Below are 24,347 nucleotides of genomic sequence, written 5' to 3'. Positions count from 1 at the left end.
CCTCACTACAATTAAAGAGAACACAGAATTCAGTGTGTGCTTTTTCCTTGACCATAACTGGGTCAGAAGTTACTAGAGATGGGAAAATATGAGCCTAGAAAGAGACCTTGGATAGTCAAGGTGCTCTAAAGCCATATTATTTGATGACCAAGTAATTTTCCCTTTCCTGCAATTTGCTGTCCTAAGCAGGTATAAATTAGCGATGTTAAAGACAGACATTCCAGTCACACGTTGGAGTGGTTTAGGAATTTGCACATTAGGGTTGCTGTATAATTCTCCCTTTCATGTTAAAAAGTGCCGCTTTGGGAGAGACTTTCCAGTCAAAAAGTATGTTAGATTTTATTAGCATCTCATTCATCTTTTTAGTGACCTACCATAGGAGAAGTCTTAGAAGGTGCCCCCTGCTGTTAGCATTGCCAAGTTGAAGTATATATTTGAAGAGGGGAAAAGGACTTTGTTATTGAGGCAGTGGTTTTGTGCATCATAATACTGCTACAAAGCTTATTTCTACACTGGATAGGGTTTCTAATTAAGCTGTGGGAAGAATTTAATGCAGAGATGTACTAGGTTTTGTAGCAGTTTATGCAGGATCCTGTCAGATTGAATATTTTTTTCAAAAGCTGTGAAGCTTGAGATTGGAGTTCTGGAGATAATTACTAGGCATTTCTAAATACGCTACTTGTGTATACATTTATACTCTTATATATCATACATATTGTATAACGTATTATAGGACAGACACTGGCTCTTAGCTTTGATAGTTAAATAAAAAGGTAAAGGTAGTCCCTTGTGCAAGCACCAGTCGTTTCCAACTCTGGGGTGAAGTTGCTTTCACAACATTTTCACGGCAGACTTTTTTACGGGGTGGTTTGCCATTGCCTTCCCCAGTCATCTACACTTTCCCCCGATAGAACTTCCATATTTATTGGCAGTACCCACTGACTTACAGTTGCTAGGGTCAGACAGCAACAGATGGCCATGTAGAGAAGTTTTGAAACTATGGATACAATTGTAATCGAGCCACACTATAATCCACCAAAAATTACTAAATATATGGCTCCAGTGTAGCACATTAAAAAAAACAATTTACATTGTTATAAAGGTTTATTTCACAGTGCTGATGCCAAACATCAAATACTAAGAGAAGAATCAGTTAGAGATATTAATGTATCACAAAGTATCAGCTCAAATAAATACACAATAAGTTGGTAATTTAAAATCCAACGGCAGTAATTTACTGAGAAATGTTGCAAATCTTCATAGAAATCAGCAAAGAGATGTTGATGGGACGGGGTTCTGTTTTGAAGTTTCCTTCTTCAAGGCCACCCTCTCACATTTCAGTTGCAGCCCATGAATAGCTTATCACAATTAAACAATCTTTACTGCCAAATAGCTGTAACTAGCCAAAGATATCATTCCTCCCATGTAATAATAATAATAAAGTGATACCAACCTTTCACATTTCAGTGTTCCAAACGTGGATCAATTATAAATACTTTGTTAAGCAATATTACATCATTACATTAAACATTCACAAGCATCAGCTGCAAGCCTCTCATACTCAAATAATACTCTACTTCTTAAAGATACACTGGGTCAGGACTTTTTTTGTAGCAGGAACTCCTTTGCATATTACGCCACATTCCCCTGATGTAGCCAATCCTCCTGGAGCTTACAGTAGGCCCTGTACTAAGAGCCCTGTAAGCTCTTGGAGGATTGGCTTCATCAGGGGTGTGTGGCCTAATATGCAAAGGAGTTCCTGCTACAAAAAAGCCCTGCTGCATATTGCTTAAACAAAAGAGCTCAAATCACATTTCTCATTCAACCCAAATGGAACCACAGAATGCAGAGCATAGATCCAGTAAGATTCTCACTGTTGTAAATACTTGACTATATCTAATTGGTTATAGGAATGTTTAATTTTCAATAATAAAACCCCCTAAAATTAGGTGATCTGTGTCCATTTGATATAAAGTGTGTAACCAAGGAATTAATGTTTATGATGCTATGATGTTCTAATATTCGTGTGCACTCTTGATGAGAAGTCGTACCTACATATAACAATTTACAAGGACAGATCAAAACATATACTACATTGGTTGAACTTCATTGTGAAAAATGTGTCAATCAGAATATACAAGTATTCTGTGGATGTATAAATTCATCCACTGCTAATCAGTGTAACCTCTAAGCTGCAGAGTCTTGTGAGCAAAAAGTCTATTTTGTGAGCTACTGGCATTAAAGTTGTGAGCTGCTGCAAAATTATTTTGCTCTGGGGCCATTTTTCCTGAGCTAAGACAAAAATGTGTGAGCTGGAGGCTAAAAATCTGTGAGCTAACTCACACTAACTCAACTTAGAGGGAACACTTGCTAATGTTTGACTACAGCTAATGAAACTCATACATTTATAATGCCTTACTTTCTGGGGAGGAGCCCTAACTATTCAAGAGTCAATATGTAGAGTTGAAATATACATGGTCCTTATCAAACTCAGACATATTTTACTACTCTGTTGAATTGTATGTTTTTATCACAATGCTACTTTATAAATTGACCAATTTTTAGCATTTGACACAATCTCCAGACCTCAGAATTGGGAAAGTTGAAGAAAAATGGTATTGAGCATCATCTCCTTTACGTAATACAATGGATCAGGAGTGTCAGACATGTGGCCCAGGGGCTGAATCAAGCTCCCAGAGGGCTCCTGTCAGGCCCCCAAGCAACTGGCTGTTGTCTGCTTCATTCTCCCTTTCTCTTGCTTCCTTCTGCATCAAAGCTTGCTTTGTCAGGCTTGCTCAATCACACAGGAGTTACAGAGCAGAACCTCTATTTTCTCCATTGGCTGAGGCGTCTCCTTTGGAGAAGAAAGAGGTGGGAGAGAGCTTGCTTTGCCAGGCTCTCTCAATCGCACAGCAGAGCTACTGAGCCAAGCCTTTCTTCCTTTTATTGACTGAGACTTCTTCCCCTCTTGGTTCCCTGGGGAAGGAAGGAAAGAGCCAGAGCTTCCTTTGCCCAGTTCCCTGGATCCCATGGGAGAAATTCAAAGAAAGCACCTTTAAGACCAACGAGTGTTAATGTTTTAAGTATGATTTATTTTAAGGTGTTTTTTAAAAAAAATCTTTAATTGTGTTTATCTGTGTCTTTTATAAAGTTTATATCTCTGCTGCTTCATCTTAAATAGGCACACACATAGGCTGGCCCAACATGGCTCGGCCCAACAAGGTCTCATTTATGTCTAATCTGGCCCTCATAACAAATGAGTTCGACACCCCTGGGCTACGTAGTTGACCTACTGCTCAGGTCAGGTGCAGGGAGTATCTGGGGCATTTAGTTAACACCTTTATCAAGGATAAGGGTGTTAAGCAGGGATCGGACCTTTGGACACTTACCGTGAAGGGTCTTTCTGCTCTGAGAAAAGGAGGACATCTTGGGCGTTTCCAACCACCCAATTATGGAAGTAGGAACTAATTGATTGGCAGAACATCCTGCTCTTAGTTCACATGCCTCCAAAACTTCCCAAAAATAGCACAAGATAAATGGGCAGAAAACGATCTGTGAGAAGATAGAAGGGCTAAGCAGCAGGAAAGAAGACAAGGACAAATTGAGTGAAGGGTGAAGAATGTTCATTGCCTTCCATCTGCTCCACCTGGTAAATGTCTTCCAGGAGGCATTGTATATCCTAATCGTGGATTGCTTCCTGGAGGAAAAGAGTGTATCTGTCACCTTCTGTGAATGTCCCTTGCTTAGAAAGGAGTTTTATGGTTATGCAGAGTCATTTTGGATGCAAGTACTGAATTGGCCCCTGTAGCAACATGTTGGAAGATGTCAGAAGGGTGAGAGGTGAAGATGTCAACCTCTTTTGTAGTGTGGAGAACCATAGATGGTGTGGCCACCATGGTGCCACGTTACCTCCACATCCTGTTCCTGGATCTTCCTCAGCAGTTTGGGAATGATGAGAATGGGAGGAAATGTGTCAAGGACCCTATGGGCCATTGTGCTGTCAAGGCACCCGTCATTTCTGCATGTGGGTGGAATTACCTGGTGAAGTTCCGCAGGAGTTGGTGGTTGTGTTGCAGCGCAAATAGATGCAGTAGGGAGAGTGTGAAATGAGAGCCTATCAGGTTGAAGAGATCCTTGTTGAGGGACCACACCCCTTGTTGAATGGACTCCCTGCTGAGCCAATCAGCTTGTATATTGGCTGCTCCCTTGATGTGCTCAGCCCTGATTGAGGCTAGGTTCTTTTCCGCCCATGTGAGTATCTTGGTGGACTCTTTGTGGAGGCCTGAAGACTTGGAGCCCCCCTGCTTGTTGAAGTATGTTTACACTGCAATGTTGTCTGTGTGAATTAAAATATGTGTATTCTCTACCTGATCTTTGAATTTGAGTAGTGCCAGATGGATGGCTTGTAGTTCCAATATATTGAAGTTGCAATTCCATCTCTGAGCAGTGTCACTGGGCCAGGATTCCATCTAGTGTCAGTCCCCATTCCATCAGAGTGGCATCCATGAACATTTGTTGTTTCTGTGGAGTGCGAAAACTCTCGCTGTGTAGGGGATTGGAAGTCTTGGTCTACCAGACCAAGCTGTCCTTGACCAGGTGAGGTACCTGTAGAGAATGATCTTCATATCCATGACCTGACATTGGAATGGCCTGTCCCAACAGTTCCCAGTCAGGACTCTTGCCAGCCCCCCTGCGACTCCCATCCAGAGCTGCCAGCCCTGTGCCCCAAACACTCACCAAGGGGAGGAGCAAGGCAACAAATGCACCGGAGCCCTCCAGAATGAACTGGGGCTCCAAGGGAAGGGCGGAATCCCACCATGCTGCGGTGGCTTCCACCCACCCAACCGAACACCGAGCGAGGCCCCAGTTGTGGGCTGAACATCGCCCAAACCTTACATCACCACCGCAGGCTAGGGGGATGGTCAGGGAGGCTGGGAAGGCCCAGCGGCACTCAGAGCAGTGGGTGGCAAGGCGCTCTAGCATCCAGCTGACAGGGAGGGGTGGGATCAGGAAATGCTGCTGCTAGAGACGTTCCCTGAGCATCTGCACTTATGAAGGGGGGAGGGGCCAGAGGGGAGGGTTAGGGACCTAGGAAAGGGTACATTAGGCAGCCAGAACAGGGGGTTGAGAAGGTAGATAGGTGGAGCTGAAAGCACTTCTGAAAAAACAGTGCTGGACTTGGATGACTTTTGCATGATATATCAGGGAAATTCTTCTGTCCCTGAGTGAAAGTTTTCAAATAGACATGTCTGAGGATATGAGCCATTGTAGGTTTACATATTCTGTGTTTGAGAGAATGAAATGGCTAATGGGTAAAGCAGGATAAAGAATGTAGGGAATGTCATCTTCACTGCTGGATGGAGTATTATAGTAATCTAATTAACAGGTTGTGGTTATTTAGAGACTGTGCAGCCACATATACCTTCTAAAACCTTGCAGGATTGACTCAGCCATTCTTCCAAGTGAAACAAGGAGAGCAAAGTGGCAGTTTGCTGTTAGAGGGCCTTGTCAATAAAACCTTTGAAAGAATATTTATTGTTGTTTCTTTTGGAGTGCTATAGGAACAGCCCATATAATCTTGAAGCATAAGGTCTTCACCCCCCATTTCCTCACCCATACACAACTTGTACAAGATGCATTTATCAACCAGGTGCAGTGAGCCTACCTATGAGTAGTCCTCTATGTACCTAAGGCTGATTGGTGGAATCACCACCAGCACTGGGGCTTCCCTCCTCAGCCTTTCTGTGTGGTTTTTGCTATGCAAGGAAGGCTGACAAGGAAAGTCTGCTCCTGCACCGATTGTGTGCCAGCCTTTGATTGAACAAATGCTGATAAATGCCTGAGATCCTAATATTCAGGAAATGCAAAAGGCAAATACAGCTCTTGTTCTGTTTTAAATAGATTGCGACAAATGCAGCAGGAGAGTGGTAATGACCTCCTTTACTGCTTAGTTCACACACAAGTGAAAATTGGCTCTTGCCTGCTAAAACATTTGCATCATTTAAGGTGTCATAATTTATATATTTCTTAATTTCACTGCAACAGATTAACATGACTACTCTTAGAAGTTATCTTTATCAATGCCTGTAGGCAGGTTAGAATCGCTTTCCTTCTGTTCCCCATCTGCATTATGAAATAGTAAGGCTAACCTACTACTCTCTTTTTTTCTTGGCCACCAAGTCACAGCTGATTTGTAGTGACCCTGTGGGATTTTCAAGGCAAGAGACATTCAAAGGTGGCTTGCCATTGCCTGCCTCCACTTCATGGCCCTGGTGTTCCTTGCCTGTCTCCCATCAAAATACTAACCAGGACTAATCCTGCTTAGTTTCTGAAATCTGTTGAGATTGGGCTATCCAGGCCAGGTCTGACCTACTTTACTAGGTAGTATTAAAGCATTCAGAGATATTGTATGCAAAACATTTTGGGCACACTAAAACTATATTTATTATTATTATTATTATTATTATTATTATTAGTAGTAGTAGTAGTAGTAGTAGTAGTAGTTGTTACCTTAAAAAGGCTTTTCAAGCGTGAAGCAAATATGAGCGAATGTGAGCCCTTTAGCGAGCTAGATCAAAAGTAGGGTTGCCTTGTCCATGTAGGGAAATACTTGGGAGATTTTGGGGGTGGGGCCAGGAGAGGGCAGGGTTTGGGTAGGGGCGGGGCCTCAACATGGTACAGTGCCATAGAGTCCACCCTTTAAAGACGCCATTTTCTCCAGGGGAGCTGATCTTCCAGCTGGAGATCAGCTGTAAAAGTAGGAGATCTCTAGACCCCACCTGGAGGCTGGCAACCCTAAAAGTGGGATAGGATAAGGCTTTATTAGTGTCATTAAAAAAAATAAAACTGGTGATATTGGTCTGGTGATTAATTTACCAATCTGAATTGCTCCAATCTGTAGAGGAGTTCCCATAAATATTGAATCATAAAACCGTAAACACTGCCTTCATTTCCAGCACATGTGCAATGTTTTGTCATACTGCTATGAAGGATGATAGCAGTGAATTGGTGAATTGACGCAGGTATGAAGATTCCAGAGCTCCATGCATGTTCATGGAGCTCCTCTGCTTCCAAGGGCTTCCCCATTCAGTTCAAAGGATGCACACACAGCATTTTTTATACTGTTGAAGTGGCATGTAGGACACTGAATTTAGGAATACATCTGTGCCACCAAGAAATTAAGTTCTCAGTGCAAACTGAGGCGCAGTAGAATTTTATTTATCAGTAGATCTGACTGACTTAACTAGATTTTTCTTCTGATTGGATTACCATAAGTTTTAAAAAACAATTTTATTCCAAAAATCTTTGGAGATCTTAAAATCTGTGGAATCTCTCAGCCCTTATCTCCATGTTATTCCAAGCAGGCAATACTCTGTTGTGGGTGGGTGGGGGAAAAACACACATAAAAGTGACCTGGTCAAAAGAACACTAGAAAGATGTTCAGTTGTAGTTTTGGCATCATAAACTGTCTTCAATCCATCTGCACTATCTTTTTCTCTCTTCAAAATCTAATGACCCTGAAGGCTAGTTTAATAACAGCTGCTCCCCTGAATTATTGGAGAACAGTATCGATATAACCATATTGTCAAGAAGTAATTTTAGTCATGCTTTGACAGGGCAATTCTTTATCAGCGTTGTCAGTAAAAATGTTTATGTTACTTTGCTGTTATTATCCTTCATAGCTGTGTGGCAAAACATTGCACATGTGCTGGAAATGAAGGCAGTGTTTATGATTTTATGATTTAGTATTTATGGGCATTCCTCTGCAGATTGTCATCTTCTCTGAGGGATAATAGCATCCTGTGGCCTTGGCATCAAGTGCAATTTTCTTCTAATGGCTGTTGTGATTAAACCACAAACAAAACTGTTTTCCAGAGTTTTGTTGTTCTTTCCTTTCTAGATTACAAAAATATGGAGCAAATGCTTTCTTAAGCATAGGTATCTGAGAGAATACCAGTTTGGTGGATTTAACTGTCTGTTTATGAGATATATGTTACTTGAGTACAGACCCTTGCATATGGAATGTACTTGTACTGCTTTGAATATATAATTTCCCTTGAAAATACACAGAAGTATTTATACATATTGTATACCTTTATTGGCATATCAGCAATCACCAGATAAGTAATAATCCAGTCAACAGAATACAGAATCACAGAGTAGGTAATAAACCAGTCAGTAAAATACAGAATCCATCAAATATAAAATTTCAAGTATTTATAGGGAAAAAATCAGGCCCTTGGTTCCTAGGATTACAACATCATGAATGATTGTGTAACTTGAAATCCCAAGATGGAGTGAGAAACCAGCATGATGTACCAAACTGGGAGCTGGGAGGACTTGGATTTGAGGCCCCCAATCAGCTATGGAATCTCTCCATGGGTGACTGTGGGCCAGTCCCACTCTTGCAGCATAATCTCATTCAAAAGGTGATTGTTGTGAGGATAAAATAGAGGAGGAGGATATTGTAAGCCTCTTTCGGGTCCCCTTTGGGGAGAAAAGTATAACATTAATAGCTAGATGAATTTTTATAAGTCCTCACATATTTCATCTATTCCTCCTTTTCACCTTTCTCTTCACTTGTGTTGTGATGTGCAGGATCTTAGCTGTGCCATACAGTTTTCTGGAGGAAGGGATATGAATAACAGGATTGAGCTAAGGAACAGTAAGAGAAAGATCTTTAACTGCCTCTTTTTTCCATGGCAATCACAATTTAGACTGCATGCACATTCTCCAAAGTGCAGGCAGTCCTGTGTATTTTAAAGGGAAACATCTGAATTTGAGACAAACACCTCATGAAATCTTCCCGCCCAGATCGAACCTCATGAAATGGATAATCTGTCTCAAAGGGAAAGCATATTTGCAGTTTGACTATGACAGTGTTGCCTTGATTTATCTTTTTATATAAGAGGTTAGTAATTTGGATGTGCAACTGTTTATGCAGGTAGTAGAGATATGACTTTAAATCCAGTGACAGTGCAAGCAGCTGTTCAGCTCTTCTGGCAAATAAATGCTTATGGAGAGATGCAGTGAGTGTTGCATCCTGAATGTCCTCTGATGCAAGAGGGATAAGTTAGTGTACCTGTTGTCAGAGTATCAAGCTGTACGGGGAGCATAATGTACAGGAGCCATAGCAAGGATAGATCTGTTAAGATTGTACTGCTCAGGGTACTGCTGTAGATGTTTCCAAACAAGTGGATCAGTTGAATCTGGAAATCCCCCAAAATGGATTTTTTGCAGCTATTGTTCTAAGCAGATTAAAAAAAAATACCACGAATCCTGTCAATAGCATGGACCATATCTGTGTCACATATACACTGCAGGGGAATCTGCTTTTCATACACATCTGACCTGTGAGCTCTGCATACAAATATTGTGTATACAACAGTCAGTACTGCAGCATATATATGTAACTGGTTGGCATGCAACTGTGTATCTGGTAAATTTCCTCCTTTTAGGTATGAGAAAGGTTTAAAGGCATTTTTTTTCAACACTGTGTAGGAACAGGGCACAGACCAAATTATGAACTGAAATTCATCATGAGTCGGGCCCTTTTTGTGATTTGTGAACCTTGGTTTGTGCCATCCCACCCCCACAGACCACCAACAGAACTCCCACGTGACAATGGGAGGTTTATGTGGTTCATGTTGGTGGACATGCTGGCATTTGCTGTGAGGTTTGGAGAAGGCATTTAAAGAGACTGTTTACTTGTGAATCGTCTGCAGTAGCAGTGTAGCTTGTAAAAGCCATGTAAAGGGATCCCTTTAAATCAGGGGTGGGGGAACCTCTGCCCCGAGGGCCGTATACGGCCCTCGAGGTCACTTGGTGTGGCCTTCGGGGATTGCTGGACAGATACATAGATTGCCATGTGGCAGCCTCCCTCCAGCCTGGCTGGCCAGCGAGGATCGAGGGGCCCAGCCGCGCTGTGCAGCAGCCTCCCCATGGCCGGGCAGGGATCACAGGGCCCAGATGTACTGTGCGGCAGCCTCCATGGGGCCTGGCTGGCCAGCCAGAATTGCTGCAGGGCCTGGAAAAGTTACTGTCACAGTTCAGTTTCACTTGATTATCCCAGATGGTGTGGCCTAATATGCAAATGAGTGTGTGACCTAATATGCTAATATTAGGGGATGTGGTCTAATATGCTACTGAGTCCTGCTGGGCTTTTTCTACAAAAAAGCCCTGGACCTATGCATTTGCCTAGGGCGGCGGGCTGTGTGTGTGTGTGTGTGTGTGCCAGATTAGGCTCTCCCCATGTGACTTCAAATAGAAAAAACAATTATTTGTATTAATTTTGCTGGCCTGAATCATTCTCCCTTGGCGGAGCACTGTTTTTTAAGCTGATAATTTTTTATGGCCCGCGAATGATGTCATAAATATCCATATGGCCCTTGGCAGAAAAAAGGTTCCCCATCCCTGCTTGAAATGGTTTTAGCAAGCCGCACTGCATCAGGAACCACAAACCTTGAACTGGTTTGTTGAACAGAAAGGTTTATGGAGGTTCATTTCCCCAGTTTGTGCTCATTCCTAGTACTAACACTCTGAATGATACCAAAGGTTGTTCAAGCTGGTCACTGAGATATTCTCTCACTGTGTGTGAGTTGATACAGGGGGCAGAACTGATCTCTAGAACACTAGTGCTATTCTGAATCTTTGAGGATTAATTTGTTATAGTATTTTATATTATAATTAAATTGAAGTAAAGATGAGTATCTTTGCCACAATTTTCTGAATAGATTGGGAATTCTCTGTTAAAGGCAGCATATAAATGTAGCAAATAAATAACATAAATGAAGCATTTTCCCACTAAAATGTCAGTTGAAGAGGTTTTCTTAAGTACCAATAGTTTGGCTACATTCTAAATTTGTTCTTAGATCATTGACTGTTCACACAAATCATTAGCCAAGTGATGACCTCTTGAAACCAGACTGTGTACAGAATACCCCTTTTGGCAGAGCACATAAGCTGGACACACATAATTCACAGAACAAAAGAAAGAAATCACTCTGGAAATAGTTGTGAGTATAAACATATTGATACACAATGAGATAGATGGAATAGTAGTTATAAACAGAGATGTGAATGCTGTATATAGCAGATATAGCCCGTTAGGACAAAAAATCACAAGTTCAAGTATAGGCTAATGGGTTCTGAACTTGCTGAGAATGAGAGGGGAAAAGATCTTGGGGTCATAGTGGATAGCTTAATGAAAGTGTTTACCCAGTGTGCTGCAGTGGTGCAAAAAGGCAAACTCCATTTTAGGAATTATTAGGAACGGCATTGAGAATGCAATGGCTGATATTATAATGCCCCTGTGTAGATCTATAGTGTGGCCTCATTTGGAATACTGTATACAGTTCTGGTCACCATATCTCCAAAAGAACATTGTAGAGCTGGGAAAAGTGCAGAGGAGGGCAACCAAAATGATTAGGGGGTTGGAAGACCTTCCCTGTGAGGAAAGGCTGAAGAGTTTGAGACTTTATAGTTCAGATAAGAGATTTTAAAAATTATGCATGGATTGGAGAGAGATGACAAAGAGAATTTTTTCTGCCTCTCCCAAAATACTAAAACTTGAGAGCATCCAATGAAACTGATTGGTTCAGAATGGAAAAAAAAGGAATAATACTTTGTACAGTGAGTGATTAAAATGTGGAATTTGCTGCCAGAAGATGTAGTGATGAAATAAGCAGCTTTAAAGGGGGTTTAGGTAGAGGATAGATTGATGGAGGATAAGTTGATCAATGGCTACTAGCTGTGGTGAATGAGGGGAACCTCCACATTCAGAGGCACTAATCTTAATCCCAGTAGGCAACATCAGGGGACTGTCCTCAGCAAGCAGTGAAACATGACACACCTTACTCATCTAGAATTAATCAGGATGAGGCCCAGGAGTCAAGAGAGGAGGAAGTTCCCACCAGTATTAGATGCTGGATGAGGCACTGTAAGAATAAGGACCTGGCCTGTTGTGAGCAGCCAAGCAGTGGGGTGGGGGGTGGGGTAGGAGGAAAACATCTCAAGATCCACACACCCTTTCCCCCTGCAGCAAGGATAGCCAATTATCAGGCTCCCCCAACTCCTCTCTTCCCATTTCAAGCAGATCCTGGCTTGTAAGAGGCCTGTTGCTTTCAGGCACCACTCCCTGGAGATCTCCCCTTATAGGCATTGATCCTCCATGGAAATATATGATAATATGGATGAGGACTCAAGACAGACAGGAGAGTGAAGACTCTATTGAGGACCCCATTGACCCAGAAGAGATTTATTTGCCCTAGATAACCCCCCCCCCCTTTCTCCTCAAGGCAATGAAGGTTCTAGAACCTTATTTAAAAAGGAGAAAAAACACTTTTGGTCCAGAGAAGGGTATTTGTGGTTTCATTGACTAGACAAAAGCATATTTGCATGCACCAGTCCTTTCAAGCCACCTTGGGTTCCTAATATTTGCAATCAACAACCAGTATCTTCAGTTCAAAGCGATTTCCTTCATCCTACTGTCTGTCCTGAGAGTGTTCACAAAATCATGGTAGCCAGCCTTAGCTGCAAAGGAATTATCATCTACCTGTGTCTGGGCAATTTACTCATGGCTTCCTTCCTCCTGAAAACCTCTCAAGCAGGGCCAGTGCCAAGCTTTTTGGCACCCTAGGCCTGCCTGCCTGCCACTCCATGTCATTCCTCCCCCTCCCTATGGGCAAAGCCAGGCCCCACTTCCCCAATGCCTGTGCCTGCCCCTCTGGGCTCATCAGGTGCACGTGGTGTCTCCTGGTCATCTTGCAGGTGCCATGAGACAGGTGTTTGGGCCCAATCCTCCTCAAGGGCTGCCTGGCTCCCCCTCCCCCATTGCTCCCCATGGACTGCTTTTGACCAGGCACACCCCAATCCTGCTTTGTCATGGTGCAGCTCACTCTTTAGTCCTGATGGCACCTGGGTTTTTTGGCCACTGTGTGACACAGAGTGTTGGACTGGATGGGCCACTGGCCTGATCCAACATGGCTTCTCTTATGTTCTTATAGTCTCCTGAAGGGCCAGTGACAGCCCAGCTGCATGGGAAGGGGTGGGCAGAGGAAGGAGGAGAGAGCGGCATGGGAGAGGCACCTCTGGTCTGGCATCCCCCTGAGGTGGTTGCCTTTGCAGTCGACGCCTGTCTCTGGCTGCCCCTCGACCTGGCTGTTCTGCTGTGCCTGAGGGACTCACCCTTGCTTGTGACTGCCGCAGCACCCCTGCTGCAACGAAACCCATGGGGGTGCCCAATTCAGTGCCCCTTGAGGGCCAGTGTGCCATTGGCAACTGCTTGGGGGCACCTTATGGCCATGGTGGCCCTGCTTTCAAGACATTACTCAGGTTCTATCCTTTCTACAACTACATCAGTCTCTGATAATCTAATCCAAAAAAACCACCTTATATCCTGACAATCCTTACTTCACCAGGGAGTCATGATACATACTGTACAGGAGAAAAAGTTCCTCTGATCAAACAAAGCATGGAGATGGATTCAAGCAGCATGCCTTGTTCATCAAGTAAAGGCAGTAGACCTGATGACATTGGTCCAACTTCAGGTCTGGGTGATAGCTAGCATAGAAATGTTCCTGTGGGCAAGGTTTCACTCCTGAATACTGCAGCGCACCATACTTCTGTTTCAAAAGGCTATTGCTGCCAAACATCACCTCTGGGTCCCAATCAAGCCACAGCTTTGGCTCAGTATGGAGTGGTGGAGGAAACCACTAACCCTTTCAAAGAGTCGAAGCTTCTGGCCAAAAGCTTAATTAACTATCATCACAGATGCAAGCCAATCTGGCTGGGGAGGTCTTTGCAGCTTGGGCCAGATACCATGACACTGGTCACAGGAAGAATCTGCATTCAGCATAGATCTCGAGTTCAGAGCCGTTCATCTAATGCTCCTTCATTTGCAGGACTAACTGCTGCACAGATGTGTGAAAATCCTCACTAACAACACAATAGCCAAATTACACACAATTGCACATAGACAAGGAAGAACAAAATCCAGCTTGCTCCAGGCAGGAATGTAAAGGTTATTTTCCTAAGTGAAGGAGAGGATCCTTAACCTGAGGAGAGACCACATCTTGGAACTGGACAAACTTTGGCTCAGCAGGAAGTATTATTGTGAGAATGGCACCTATACCTGTATCAGGTATTCAGACAGATTTGCAACTGGTTGTATTAACCACAAGTTTATCTTTTTCACCTCTTGGCAAAACACTCAGACTGCACTCCACTTCTTCAGCCGCTTCTGTTATCAGGAAGCAGAACAAGTGGATGCCCTCAACTTTCCTTGATTGATAGGTTCTTTGTATTTCTCCCCCTCAATTTCGGACCATTCTCAAGAGGTTCAAAAAGATCATTGAGGAAGAGGAGGAGGTAATTTCTATCCTACACCATTGACTGAGATGTCCCTAGTTCTCAAATTGGGTGAAACTGTCTTTACAATATTCTTGGCTCCATCCTTCAGTTTACTAGAAGAGTCTGTCTCCAGATAGCCACAGCTTAAGAGGTTTCACAAAGAAGCATTTCTGTCCAGTCCTCCTATGGTTCAGTCATATTGACTGAATGTGAGGCTCCAGACCTTAACTAGACCTCCTTTTTGAACTGTTAAGAGAAGTGTCTCTTAAGTTTCTGACCTTTAAAGTCTTATTCCTGGCAGTCATTATGCCAGTCAGAAGGATCTCAGATCTTGACGCACTCTCCAGAATATATATATCAGGAGAACATCTCATTTTAAAAAGTCATACTCCTCATTCATGGTATTCAAACTGATTGTTCAGGGCAAGAAAGTATCCAAAGCATTTCTAGATGACTGCACCAAAGTATAGTGGCACCAAAATATAGTGGCAGTCTATGAAGGAAAAAAGGGTACTTCCTCCTGTGAGCATCATAGCACACTCCCTGCAATGTAAAGCCACATCTATTGCCTTTGACACAAATGCTTCAGTGGAAGGTATTTGTAGAGTAGTAATATGGCATCTGTGTCTACATCCTCAAGACACTGTAAACTGGATCACTTTAGTTAACACAGCTTTTGAATGGAGGATCCCAGCAGAATATCCTTGGACTTGTGTTTGTGTGTTAAAAGCAATCCCACCCTGAGATTCCTATATAGCTGCTGGACATCCCAACTATCAAAATTATACTCTCTGTTCCCACTTGCTGTGAATGTTCATTCTGTCTGGAATTTGAGGGCATCATTTTGTCCCACCCTGAATGAAAGGAGGACTTTCTGTTTTTTTTCATCTTGTGGGAGCTAATGTTCTCTTCCCATTTGCCACAATTTGTTACTGTACTATAGTATATTGTCTTCTTCCTTGGTTTCTCCTCCAGCTGTTTACTACCTTTGTTGGTCTTAAAGGTGCTACTGGACTCCAACTTTGTTCTAGTGGGGGGGACTATGTGATCCTGAGCATTTCTGAATAATTCAGATCACTAACTGTGGTATGATTGTGACAGCTGAATGTATCCTAGGCATCCTAATCTAAAAAATGTTCTTTTAATCCTTAAATAGAAACAATGCAAATCTAAATAATCAAGCCAAAGATCTGTGATGCTGTTGAATGATGCTTCAGATACTTTCCCAAGGAAATATACCAGACTTTAGTTTCCTGGTTTGCTGCACTGTCCAAGTCATTGCAAGCAAGTGTTGTAGAGTTTGCTTTACTGTTAGATTCCTGGTGTTCTTGAATTCTCTGTGCCATAGTAGTGGATATTCCTTTGGTAGAAGATGCTTATGGTTGCCATGAACTCTGCATGATACACACACACACACACAGGTGAAAAAGAGATTTGGAAGAAAATATGTTGCTATGCCTTAAACTGCAATGGCTCAGTTATGTTCTTTTTCACTTGTTAAACCCTTTAGTAATTCTCTGTCATTAGGCTAAGTCTTCACTGGTATGGTTGGGTTAATGCAATGTGTGGATGTCCTGAGATAACAGTGATTTGGCACCATAATGAGTTTTCTGAACTGTAAGTGTAATGTTCAATTTCTTTTGTTACAGATGGAAGAGAAACGGCGAAAGTACTCAATCAGCAGCGATAACTCAGACACCACTGACAGTAAGACCTTTAATTCAAGGCTTTGAACAAGATAACAGCTCCAGCAGGGAAAGCATTTGAATAATTACTTTGCGGACAGCTGGGAAAGCTACATTTCACTGGGTAGTCCCTGAACAATAAATTGTGTTTAGGGTATTGCTTTAAAAAAATGTGGTACTGACATATAAGAAGTTATCTATTTACATACCTCATAGCAGGTGCCTTTCATTTGATGTAAATGTCCTTCACTTCCTGTAATAGTGTATGCAAGAGGAAACCATAAACTTGATTACAAAACTTTAGCTTAGACCAAAGTCCTTACTAGACAGCATGTTGCGGACCATCTTTTCACATGAGTGTACTCAAGAGGCACTTAGATTCAAGTGAGATGAAGCTACTTCATGACTTTGTTCCAACAAATACCTTAAGGTAATTTTTCTGCCTCAGTCACCATCAGCAAAATGTCTAGATTTGGCTTGTCAATCTGAGGGCAGAATGGGCAAAATAAAAACAATTGCATTTGGGGTAAACCGAAGGAATTTGTTAAGCTTATAGAAAATGCATGAGACCTACAACATGAGGATATGCTGTTACAGGGTACATTTGTAACCAAGCAATTGGATTGCATCCTATGATTTGTGGACACAAGGATTGCAGATCTTTCCTGCATCTTCCCCCCCCTCCCCCAGAGTCCTTTCCAACTCAGTAAGTCTAACCTCTTGGTTACTTTTAATCAAGCTGCAAAGCATAGCAATTAAAACAGTATGACAATATACAGCCACTGTCTTCCTGGAAAACAAAGGTCATAGTTGGGTTTATAGTTACTCTGTGGGAGAGCATTTGTCAACAGCTAAAATATCACCTACTGCATAAATACCAAAGTCCAGCTGTGATAAGGCTGTGCTTTTTAATATGTTGATTAAACAATGACTTAACCCTCAAAAGTACTGGTGCAAAACTGCATGGTATTTGAGAGGTTATGGTAAGACTAGATCCTTGGTCAGCAACTAGGCTTGACCACTTTGACCGAGAAAAAAAGCCCGATGTCCGTCCCTTAGCATACCCCTGCTGTCATCTCAGTGTCAAGGTTGTGGATCGTCCAAATTCCCTTTTTGCCTATGAGGCTGGTAACTGGAGGCCAGATGATACCACTCAATGGGCCAGATTGGTTTGGGTGCCTCCATAGCTAACCTCTGTACTAAAAGAAGCTGATGACTATTTCCAGTTTTTAATAGTGGGGAGAAAAATTGAGTACTCTTAAATAGTACTTAAACTGAAAATTTGATTAGGCAAAAACAAACTAAATGCAATTAAATATGACATTTAAACAAATTCAAAGTTTATGTGGAAATTACTTTATTGGAATAATACTTTTAAACATTTAAAGACAAAAGTAGGATGCATTTCCATTACCACTGTTTAAATTTAAGTACAACACTTGAAGGCATTGAAACCTAATGACACACTAATTTTAAGTGTTCATAATATATACGATCAAGTTGCTTCTGACTTGGTAAAAGAAGGTAAAGGTCGTCCCCTGTGCAAGCACCAAGTCGTTACTGACCCATGGGGTGACATCACATCGTGATGTTTTCTTGGCAGACTTTTAATGGGGTGGTTTGCCATTGCCTTCCCCAGTCATCTACATTTTACCCCCAGCAAGCTGAGTACTCATTTTACTGACCTCAGAAGGATGGAAGGCCGAGTCAACCTTGAGCTGGCTACCTGAACTGCCGGGATCAAACTCAGGTTGAGAGCAGAGCTTGGGCTGTAGTACTGCAGCTTCTGACTTGGAGCGACCCCATAAATTAATGTTCTCCAGAATGTCTTATAATTAACAGCCCTGACCAGGTCTTGCGAATGGAAGTCTGTGACTTCCTTTATTGAGTCAATCTGTCTCATGTTGGGTCTTCTTCACACTTGAGTCTTCTGTTAATTTTAGCACACCCCAAGAACTGTGTGTGATATGCTGTGGAAGTGGTTGTCCAGTCAGATGAATTAATAGCTTGATTTTTTGTCTGGATTATTAAATGCATTTGTGGATGTATTTCTCCCTTTCCCATTTTCAAATCAGTAAAATGTACGTATGTTCTTTCAAGCAAATTCTAGGGGAAATCCCCTGAAAATAATCTTGGAATTATCAAACTTGCCTAATAATGTATTGGCAATGGAAGCCACTGATTGTTAATATGAAACAAGGAATCTTAAGAAATGGAAAATTTGACAAAGGAAAAAAAAAACCTTTCCACACCACATCTCAGCTTAAACATGAGGCAGAAGTATCACAGGGTAAGACATTTTGTGCACCTGTCTCCAGAATAAAATGGACCATGTTCTTGCCTGAAAAAACCAAAAGAGACAAACACAGCTTTAAAAGTATACCTTATAATTTAACTGAAACAAGTCAAGTAACAAGATTTTTTTCAGTTGAAGGATATGCCCCATGAGAGTAATGTCTTTCTTTAGCAGAACACTAACTCTCATCATATCGAATCCTTTTATCAAAAAAGGGGTAGGAGTAATGTTTCTGTCATATAAAAGAACATTTAAAAAAAATTAGAGGTGTGTTGCATAGTTCTGGAGCAGATCGTTGCAAGGTCTCTGAAAAAGGACATACACTGTTCTTAAGTGGAAAGACCGTTCTTTTAAAATACATTTTGGAGCCATCAACAAATGGATGGTTTATCAAATACTCCTCTTAAGCATCTTAAATCAAAATGGAGAAAGGTGATATAATTAAACAGCAATTTGCAGTCTTTGGCTGTCTGGAACCTGTAAAATGCACTTATTCTGTGACCGCTTGTACAGGGCACTCAGCACTTCTTACAAAGTGTCCTCGGTGACCAGTGAAGTAAAGGACTTGTTGAAGACACTTGAGATCCCACAAGAGCTCTTGCCAGACTGCTTCACTGAAGACCTTGCATTTTCACTGTATCTAAAAATGTTCATAGTTGTCACTTGGTAATCATTTCTAGCAACACTCCATTCAGACTTCCCTTTCATTACTGTTGGTATATCAGCACACATACCACTTTGCCATCGAAGACAGTGTCTGAAGTTCTCTACAGCCTTAGAAAGATACAGCAGGGCCATTGTTATAGTCAAAGTGATTCTAAAACAATTTTTATTCATTTCAAGTCTTTTCCCAATACTGTCTTTTAGAACTTCAAGTATGGCTTAATGTATTGTGATAGAGAGCTTGGGAGCTGTTGTCTTTTGCAGTAGCCACTATCACTGTAGTATAGTGAGTGATTTGGGAAAATCTGAATCAGTTTTTTAAAATTCAAATTTAAATAGTTAATTTAAATAATGTTAGCGAAGGCAAATATCCCATGTACAAGCCTGGATCATGTACAAGTGCTGGGGGTTGCCCATGCTTCATATCCCACATTTACCACATCTGACATGATGGATTTGCAGCACAACAGACTGTATTTATGTTTGTGGGATGGAAAATCTTTCATACAAAAATGCACCTGAAAATTTTCTGCCCCACATCACTCATTAAGTAACTCTGAGATAGCCGTAGTTTTTGGATATTAAGTCACTGTTAGTTGATTCCTAATGACTGATTATCAGGAGGCTTTATTATTAACACTGTTGATGAAGGGAGGTATCTCCAAACAAATGGTTTTATTTCCCTTTATTTATGAAACCCTGCTATATCAGACTAATGGTCCTTCTGTCCCAGAATCCTATTTTACATAGCAGCCAACAAGTTGTCCTGGAGGGCCAGCATACACTTCCCTGAAGCTACCTCAAGGTTTCCTTTGCTCACCATGGACAGTAACTTTGATGGACCTCCATAAATCTATCTAATCCACCTTTAAAAAACCATGTATGCTTTTGTACAACACTACATCCATTGGGCAGTGAATTCCATAGTTTCAGTACTTATTTGAGTAAAGAAATATTTCCTTTGGTTTGTTATGTCCCTTTTACCAATCAACTTCTCAAGTTCTCATACTATGGAAGAGGAAGAAAAAGCACTCTATAACCCCCATGCATAATTTAAAAACCTCTAGCACTTAGCCATCTTATTTGTAGAAAAGTCCCAGACGCTTCTATCATTCTTCATATGAAAGGGGTTCTTCAATCTTCTTAGTTGCTTTCTTTTGTACTTTTTCAACTCTGCAGTATGATTTCTGAGATACAGTGACCAGAACTGCAGATGGTATTCAAATAAGGGTGAATCTATACAAAGACTTTACAACACTGATATTTTATTTTCAGTCCCTCTTCTAAAAATCCCCAGCACTAAGATTGCCTTTTTCACCATTGGTGGTCACTGAATGAAGATTTTCATCGAATTAGCCACCACAACAAGCCAGTTCAGGCCCCCATCAGTATTAATTTAAAGTTAGGATTTTTAATTCCAATGTGCATCAACTTTTTTACTCAGGACTTTGTAGCAGAAACTCCTTTGCATATTAGGCCACACATCCCTGATGTAGCCAATCCTCCAAGAGCTTACAGAGCTCTTAGTACAGGGCCTACTGTAAGCTCCAGGAGGATTGGCTACATCAGGGGGTGTAGCCTAATATACAAAGGAGTTCCTGCTACAAAAAAAGCCCTGCTTGAACATACAAACATTGAACTTCATTTGACATGTTGTTTCCCACTTACCCAGTTTAGAAAGATTGTCATGTAGCTTTTTACAATCCACCTTGGTTTTCACCATCCTGAATAATCTTGTTTCATTTGCAAACTTGGCCACTACACTCCTAAACCTGAGTACCAAATAATAGCTGGGCAAATTAAATAGCATTGGTTCCAATTATGTTGGACCCTTTTGCTGACTTCCCTCCATTTTGAGTTATTACTGCTCTGCTTCCTATTTTTAAACCAATTTTTAATCCATAACAGCACCTGCCCTTTTATCTCATGATTGTTGTTACTCAGGAGTCTTTAGAAGTCCAAATATATACTGTCTACCAGACCCCTCTTATCCACATGCTTGTTAACCTGAAAGAACACTAAAAGGCTGATGAGGGAGGACTTTACAGAACCTATGCTGATTTTCCATCAGCAGGCTTTTCCCCTCAGTATGCTTAATAATTCTATCTGTAATAACAGTTTCTGTTAATTTACCTTGAACAGATATTAGGTTACTTGGCCTATAATTTTCTGGATCCCATTTTTAAAGATTAGTGTTATGTTTGATACTTTCCAGTCTTCCAGCACAAAGGCCAAGTTTAGCAGCAATTAACAGAAACTTGTTAGTAGATCAACAATTTAGTTCTTTAGAGCCCTTGGGTGAATGGCATCTGGGCAGGAAACTTACTAGTTTTCAGCCTATTTACTAGTCCTAGAATGTTACCTCTCATCATCTCAATTTGACTCATTTTTTCAGATACTCTTATTGAAAACAGCCGTTCTGATAAGGGTTCTTGCCCCAAAGTTTCCACAGTGAAAACAGATACAAAGAATTATTCAGTTTCTCTGCAATCTCTCCAAAGATTTCTTAAGGATCTTTTTATTCCTTTGTCATCCAAAGGCTCAGCTGCCTCCCTAGCTAGTTTCCTGTTCCTGGTATTTTGAAGAAATGCATATTATTTATCTTAAAGTTTTTAGCAATTTTTTTTCTCAAAATTTTCATTTTGCTCCCCTTACAGCCAACTTATTTATGTTTGTCAGACCCTGTGTGTCTTTCTGTTCAACTCATTCGGGTAAATCTTCCACTTTTTAAAGGAAGTCTTTTTGCTTTTTGTGGGTTCCTTGACGTAGGTTATTAACCATGCAGGCATCCTTTTAGACTTGGTGGTACCTTTCTTGACTTCGAGGGCAACTTTCTGTTGATGAGAATGCTGATGAGAACATTAATAACAATAATGTTGAGCTTAATAACACCGTTCCCGTGGCTTTTTTTGTAGAAAAAGCCCAGCAGGAACTCATTTGCACATTAGCCACACCCCCTGACATTACCATTATCTCACACAGGGCTTTTTGTAGAAAAAGCCCAACAGGAACTCACTTGCATATCAAGCCACACCCCCTGGTGCCAAGCCAGCTGGAACTGCATTCCTGTGTGTTCCTGCTCAAAAAAAGCCCTGACTGTTCCCAAACAGAGAAAGTACATCTGCATCTCATACTAGGGGAGAGGTCGAGGCTCAGTGGAAGAGCTTATGATTGTCATGCAGAACATTGAAGATTCAATCCCTGGCATCTTCAGTTAAAAGGACCAGGCATTAGGTGATGTGAAAGACCTCCGCCTGAGACCCTGGAGAGCTATTGCCAGTCTGAGTAGGTAGTACTGACCTTGACAGACCTATGGTCTGATTTGGTATGAGGCAGCTTCATGTGTTCATGTGTGTCTTGAGCCCTGCTCGGAGCCAAGTCCAACTCTGCTACATCTCTAGTTGCTAGCTGGTCCAATGTACAGTCATTTATGTGTTTCTGTGGCATAACAAGCATACATTTGCCCAGCCAATGTAAAGTCAGTTGAAGTCACCCAGTATTCCAATATTTTCTGCTTTAGTCACCTCTCTTATTTCCCACTCCCTCTTGAGATCTGTCTCATGGTTTTAATCATGGGAGCAATAGTACACTCTCACTCCTATGTAATCTCTAAAAAAGTAAAGGTAGTCAGTTCCCTGTACAAACACCAGTCGTTTCTGACTCTGGGGTGATGTTGCATCCTGATGTTTTCATGGCAGATTTTTTACGGGGGTGGTTTGCTATTGCCTTCCCCAGTCATCTATGCTCCCCCCCCCCCCAGCAAGCTCTACGGCCTGGTATTTCTGCATACAGTGGTCCCATAGTCCCATAATTTTTTTCTTTTGATTGATTGACATTCCTCACAAATCTCATGGTCAATGCTTTGAGCCTAAGACTCGGGGGAAAACATGAAATGGCTGTGCATTGTGAGCTTTTTTACATGTTGCTTCATGTGCTGGTCAGCCAATGGAGAAAATAGAGGCTTTGCTCTGTAGCTCCTGTGTGATTGAGCATGCCTGGTAAAGCAAGCTGTGATGCAGAAGGAAGCAAGAGAGAGAGAGAAGGAAGCAGATGATAGTGAGTTGCTTGCAGGCCTGATAGGAGCTCCCAGGCCACACATTTGACACCCCTGTTCTAAAGGATCTGCTCTAAAGGATTTCTGCTCTCCTGAGTCTGACTCCTTCCAAGATTCTCAATCTCCACAACAGCAAAAGAGCAGGCTATAAGGAGTGAGACAGTTCTAACAAGTCCCTGAAGGTCTCGTCCACATACCTGTCTGTCTGTCAGCTATTTCAGGCCAACCCTAGTCTCTGAGGAATGAATCTGTTCCCTGACAGCCAAGAGTTCCATGCATTGAGCATGCACTCACAATTTCAGTCTGGTACTTAGATAATTATAGAAGTGCCTCTCTTTGCAAAACGTTGCAAAAGTGCCTCTCCAACCCCCTGTTGGTTTTCTGCCTTCATAGCTAGTGTGGTTGTATGAAGGTGTTGAGGAGTAAGAAATGGTGTTTACCTGAAACTAAGCAGACTCCTGTACCAAGAATACCTTATTTTCTGACTTCCTTATCCCAGTTCACAAGAGGATTACTTGTGTGTCCTTGTTTATAGAAGCTTTGCCTCTGTGATTGTCTCTTGACCTTGTGTTAAACTTCCCTATTATACCTCCACATTTAATTCTCTCTGTTAGCAGTTTTGTTTTTACACTGTGATCACATGTTCCATGAAGATAGATTTAGGTGGGCAGCTGTGTTGGTCCATGAGTTTGAATCTAGGGACACTTTCAAGACTAAAAAGTTCAATTCTAGGAAGAGAGGCTCAGTAGCAATGTTCCCTCTAAGCTGAGTTAGTGTGAGCTAGCCCACAGTTTTTTAGCCTCCAGCTCACACATTTTTGTCTCAGCTTAGGAAAAATGACCCTAGAGCAAACTAATTTATGCAATAGCTCACAACTTTAATGCCAGTAGCTCATAAAGTAGAATTTTTGCTCACAAGACTTCACAGCTTAGATGGAACATTGCTCAGTAGCTCTGCTGTGCGATTGAGAGAGCCTGGCAAAGCAAGCTCTCCCCCTCCACTTCCTCCCTAAGGGAGAATCCTCAGCCAATGGAGAAAATAGCGGCTTTGATCTGTAGCTCCTGTGCAATTAAGCAAGCCTGGCAAAGCCACTGTGATGCAGAAGGAAGCAAGCAAGAGGGAGAAGGAAGCATACTTGCTCAAGGGCCTGATAGGAGCCCTCTGGGGGCCTGATTCAGCCCAAGGGCCTCATGTTTGACACCCCTGGTATAGGGGAATGTAATGATTAAGGTAGGGATATGGATTGGGTGGGGGTTTCTAGTTAAAACAAAGCAATAAATCTCTACCCTGGAGATCAGTT

The 24,347-nt window shown here is 41.8% G+C and overlaps 1 protein-coding gene across 5 annotated transcripts in view; it reads left to right on the top strand.

Annotated features, from left to right (window-relative positions):
* JADE2 (jade family PHD finger 2) overlaps window positions 1–24,347 on the top strand; it is a 290,477-nt gene that overhangs the window by 13,566 nt on the left and 252,564 nt on the right. For all 5 annotated transcript variants that reach the window (XM_060240452.1, XM_060240456.1, XM_060240451.1 and 2 more), the window contains one exon: window positions 15,999–16,056. In XM_060240452.1, coding sequence (XP_060096435.1) covers window positions 15,999–16,056 — 58 coding nt within the window. The remainder of the gene's footprint in view (window positions 1–15,998; window positions 16,057–24,347) is intronic.

This window comes from Heteronotia binoei, chromosome 5, assembly GCF_032191835.1.
Source record: "Heteronotia binoei isolate CCM8104 ecotype False Entrance Well chromosome 5, APGP_CSIRO_Hbin_v1, whole genome shotgun sequence".
Taxonomy (NCBI): domain Eukaryota; kingdom Metazoa; phylum Chordata; class Lepidosauria; order Squamata; family Gekkonidae; genus Heteronotia; species Heteronotia binoei.
This window is presented reverse-complemented; position numbering and strand designations above follow the sequence as displayed.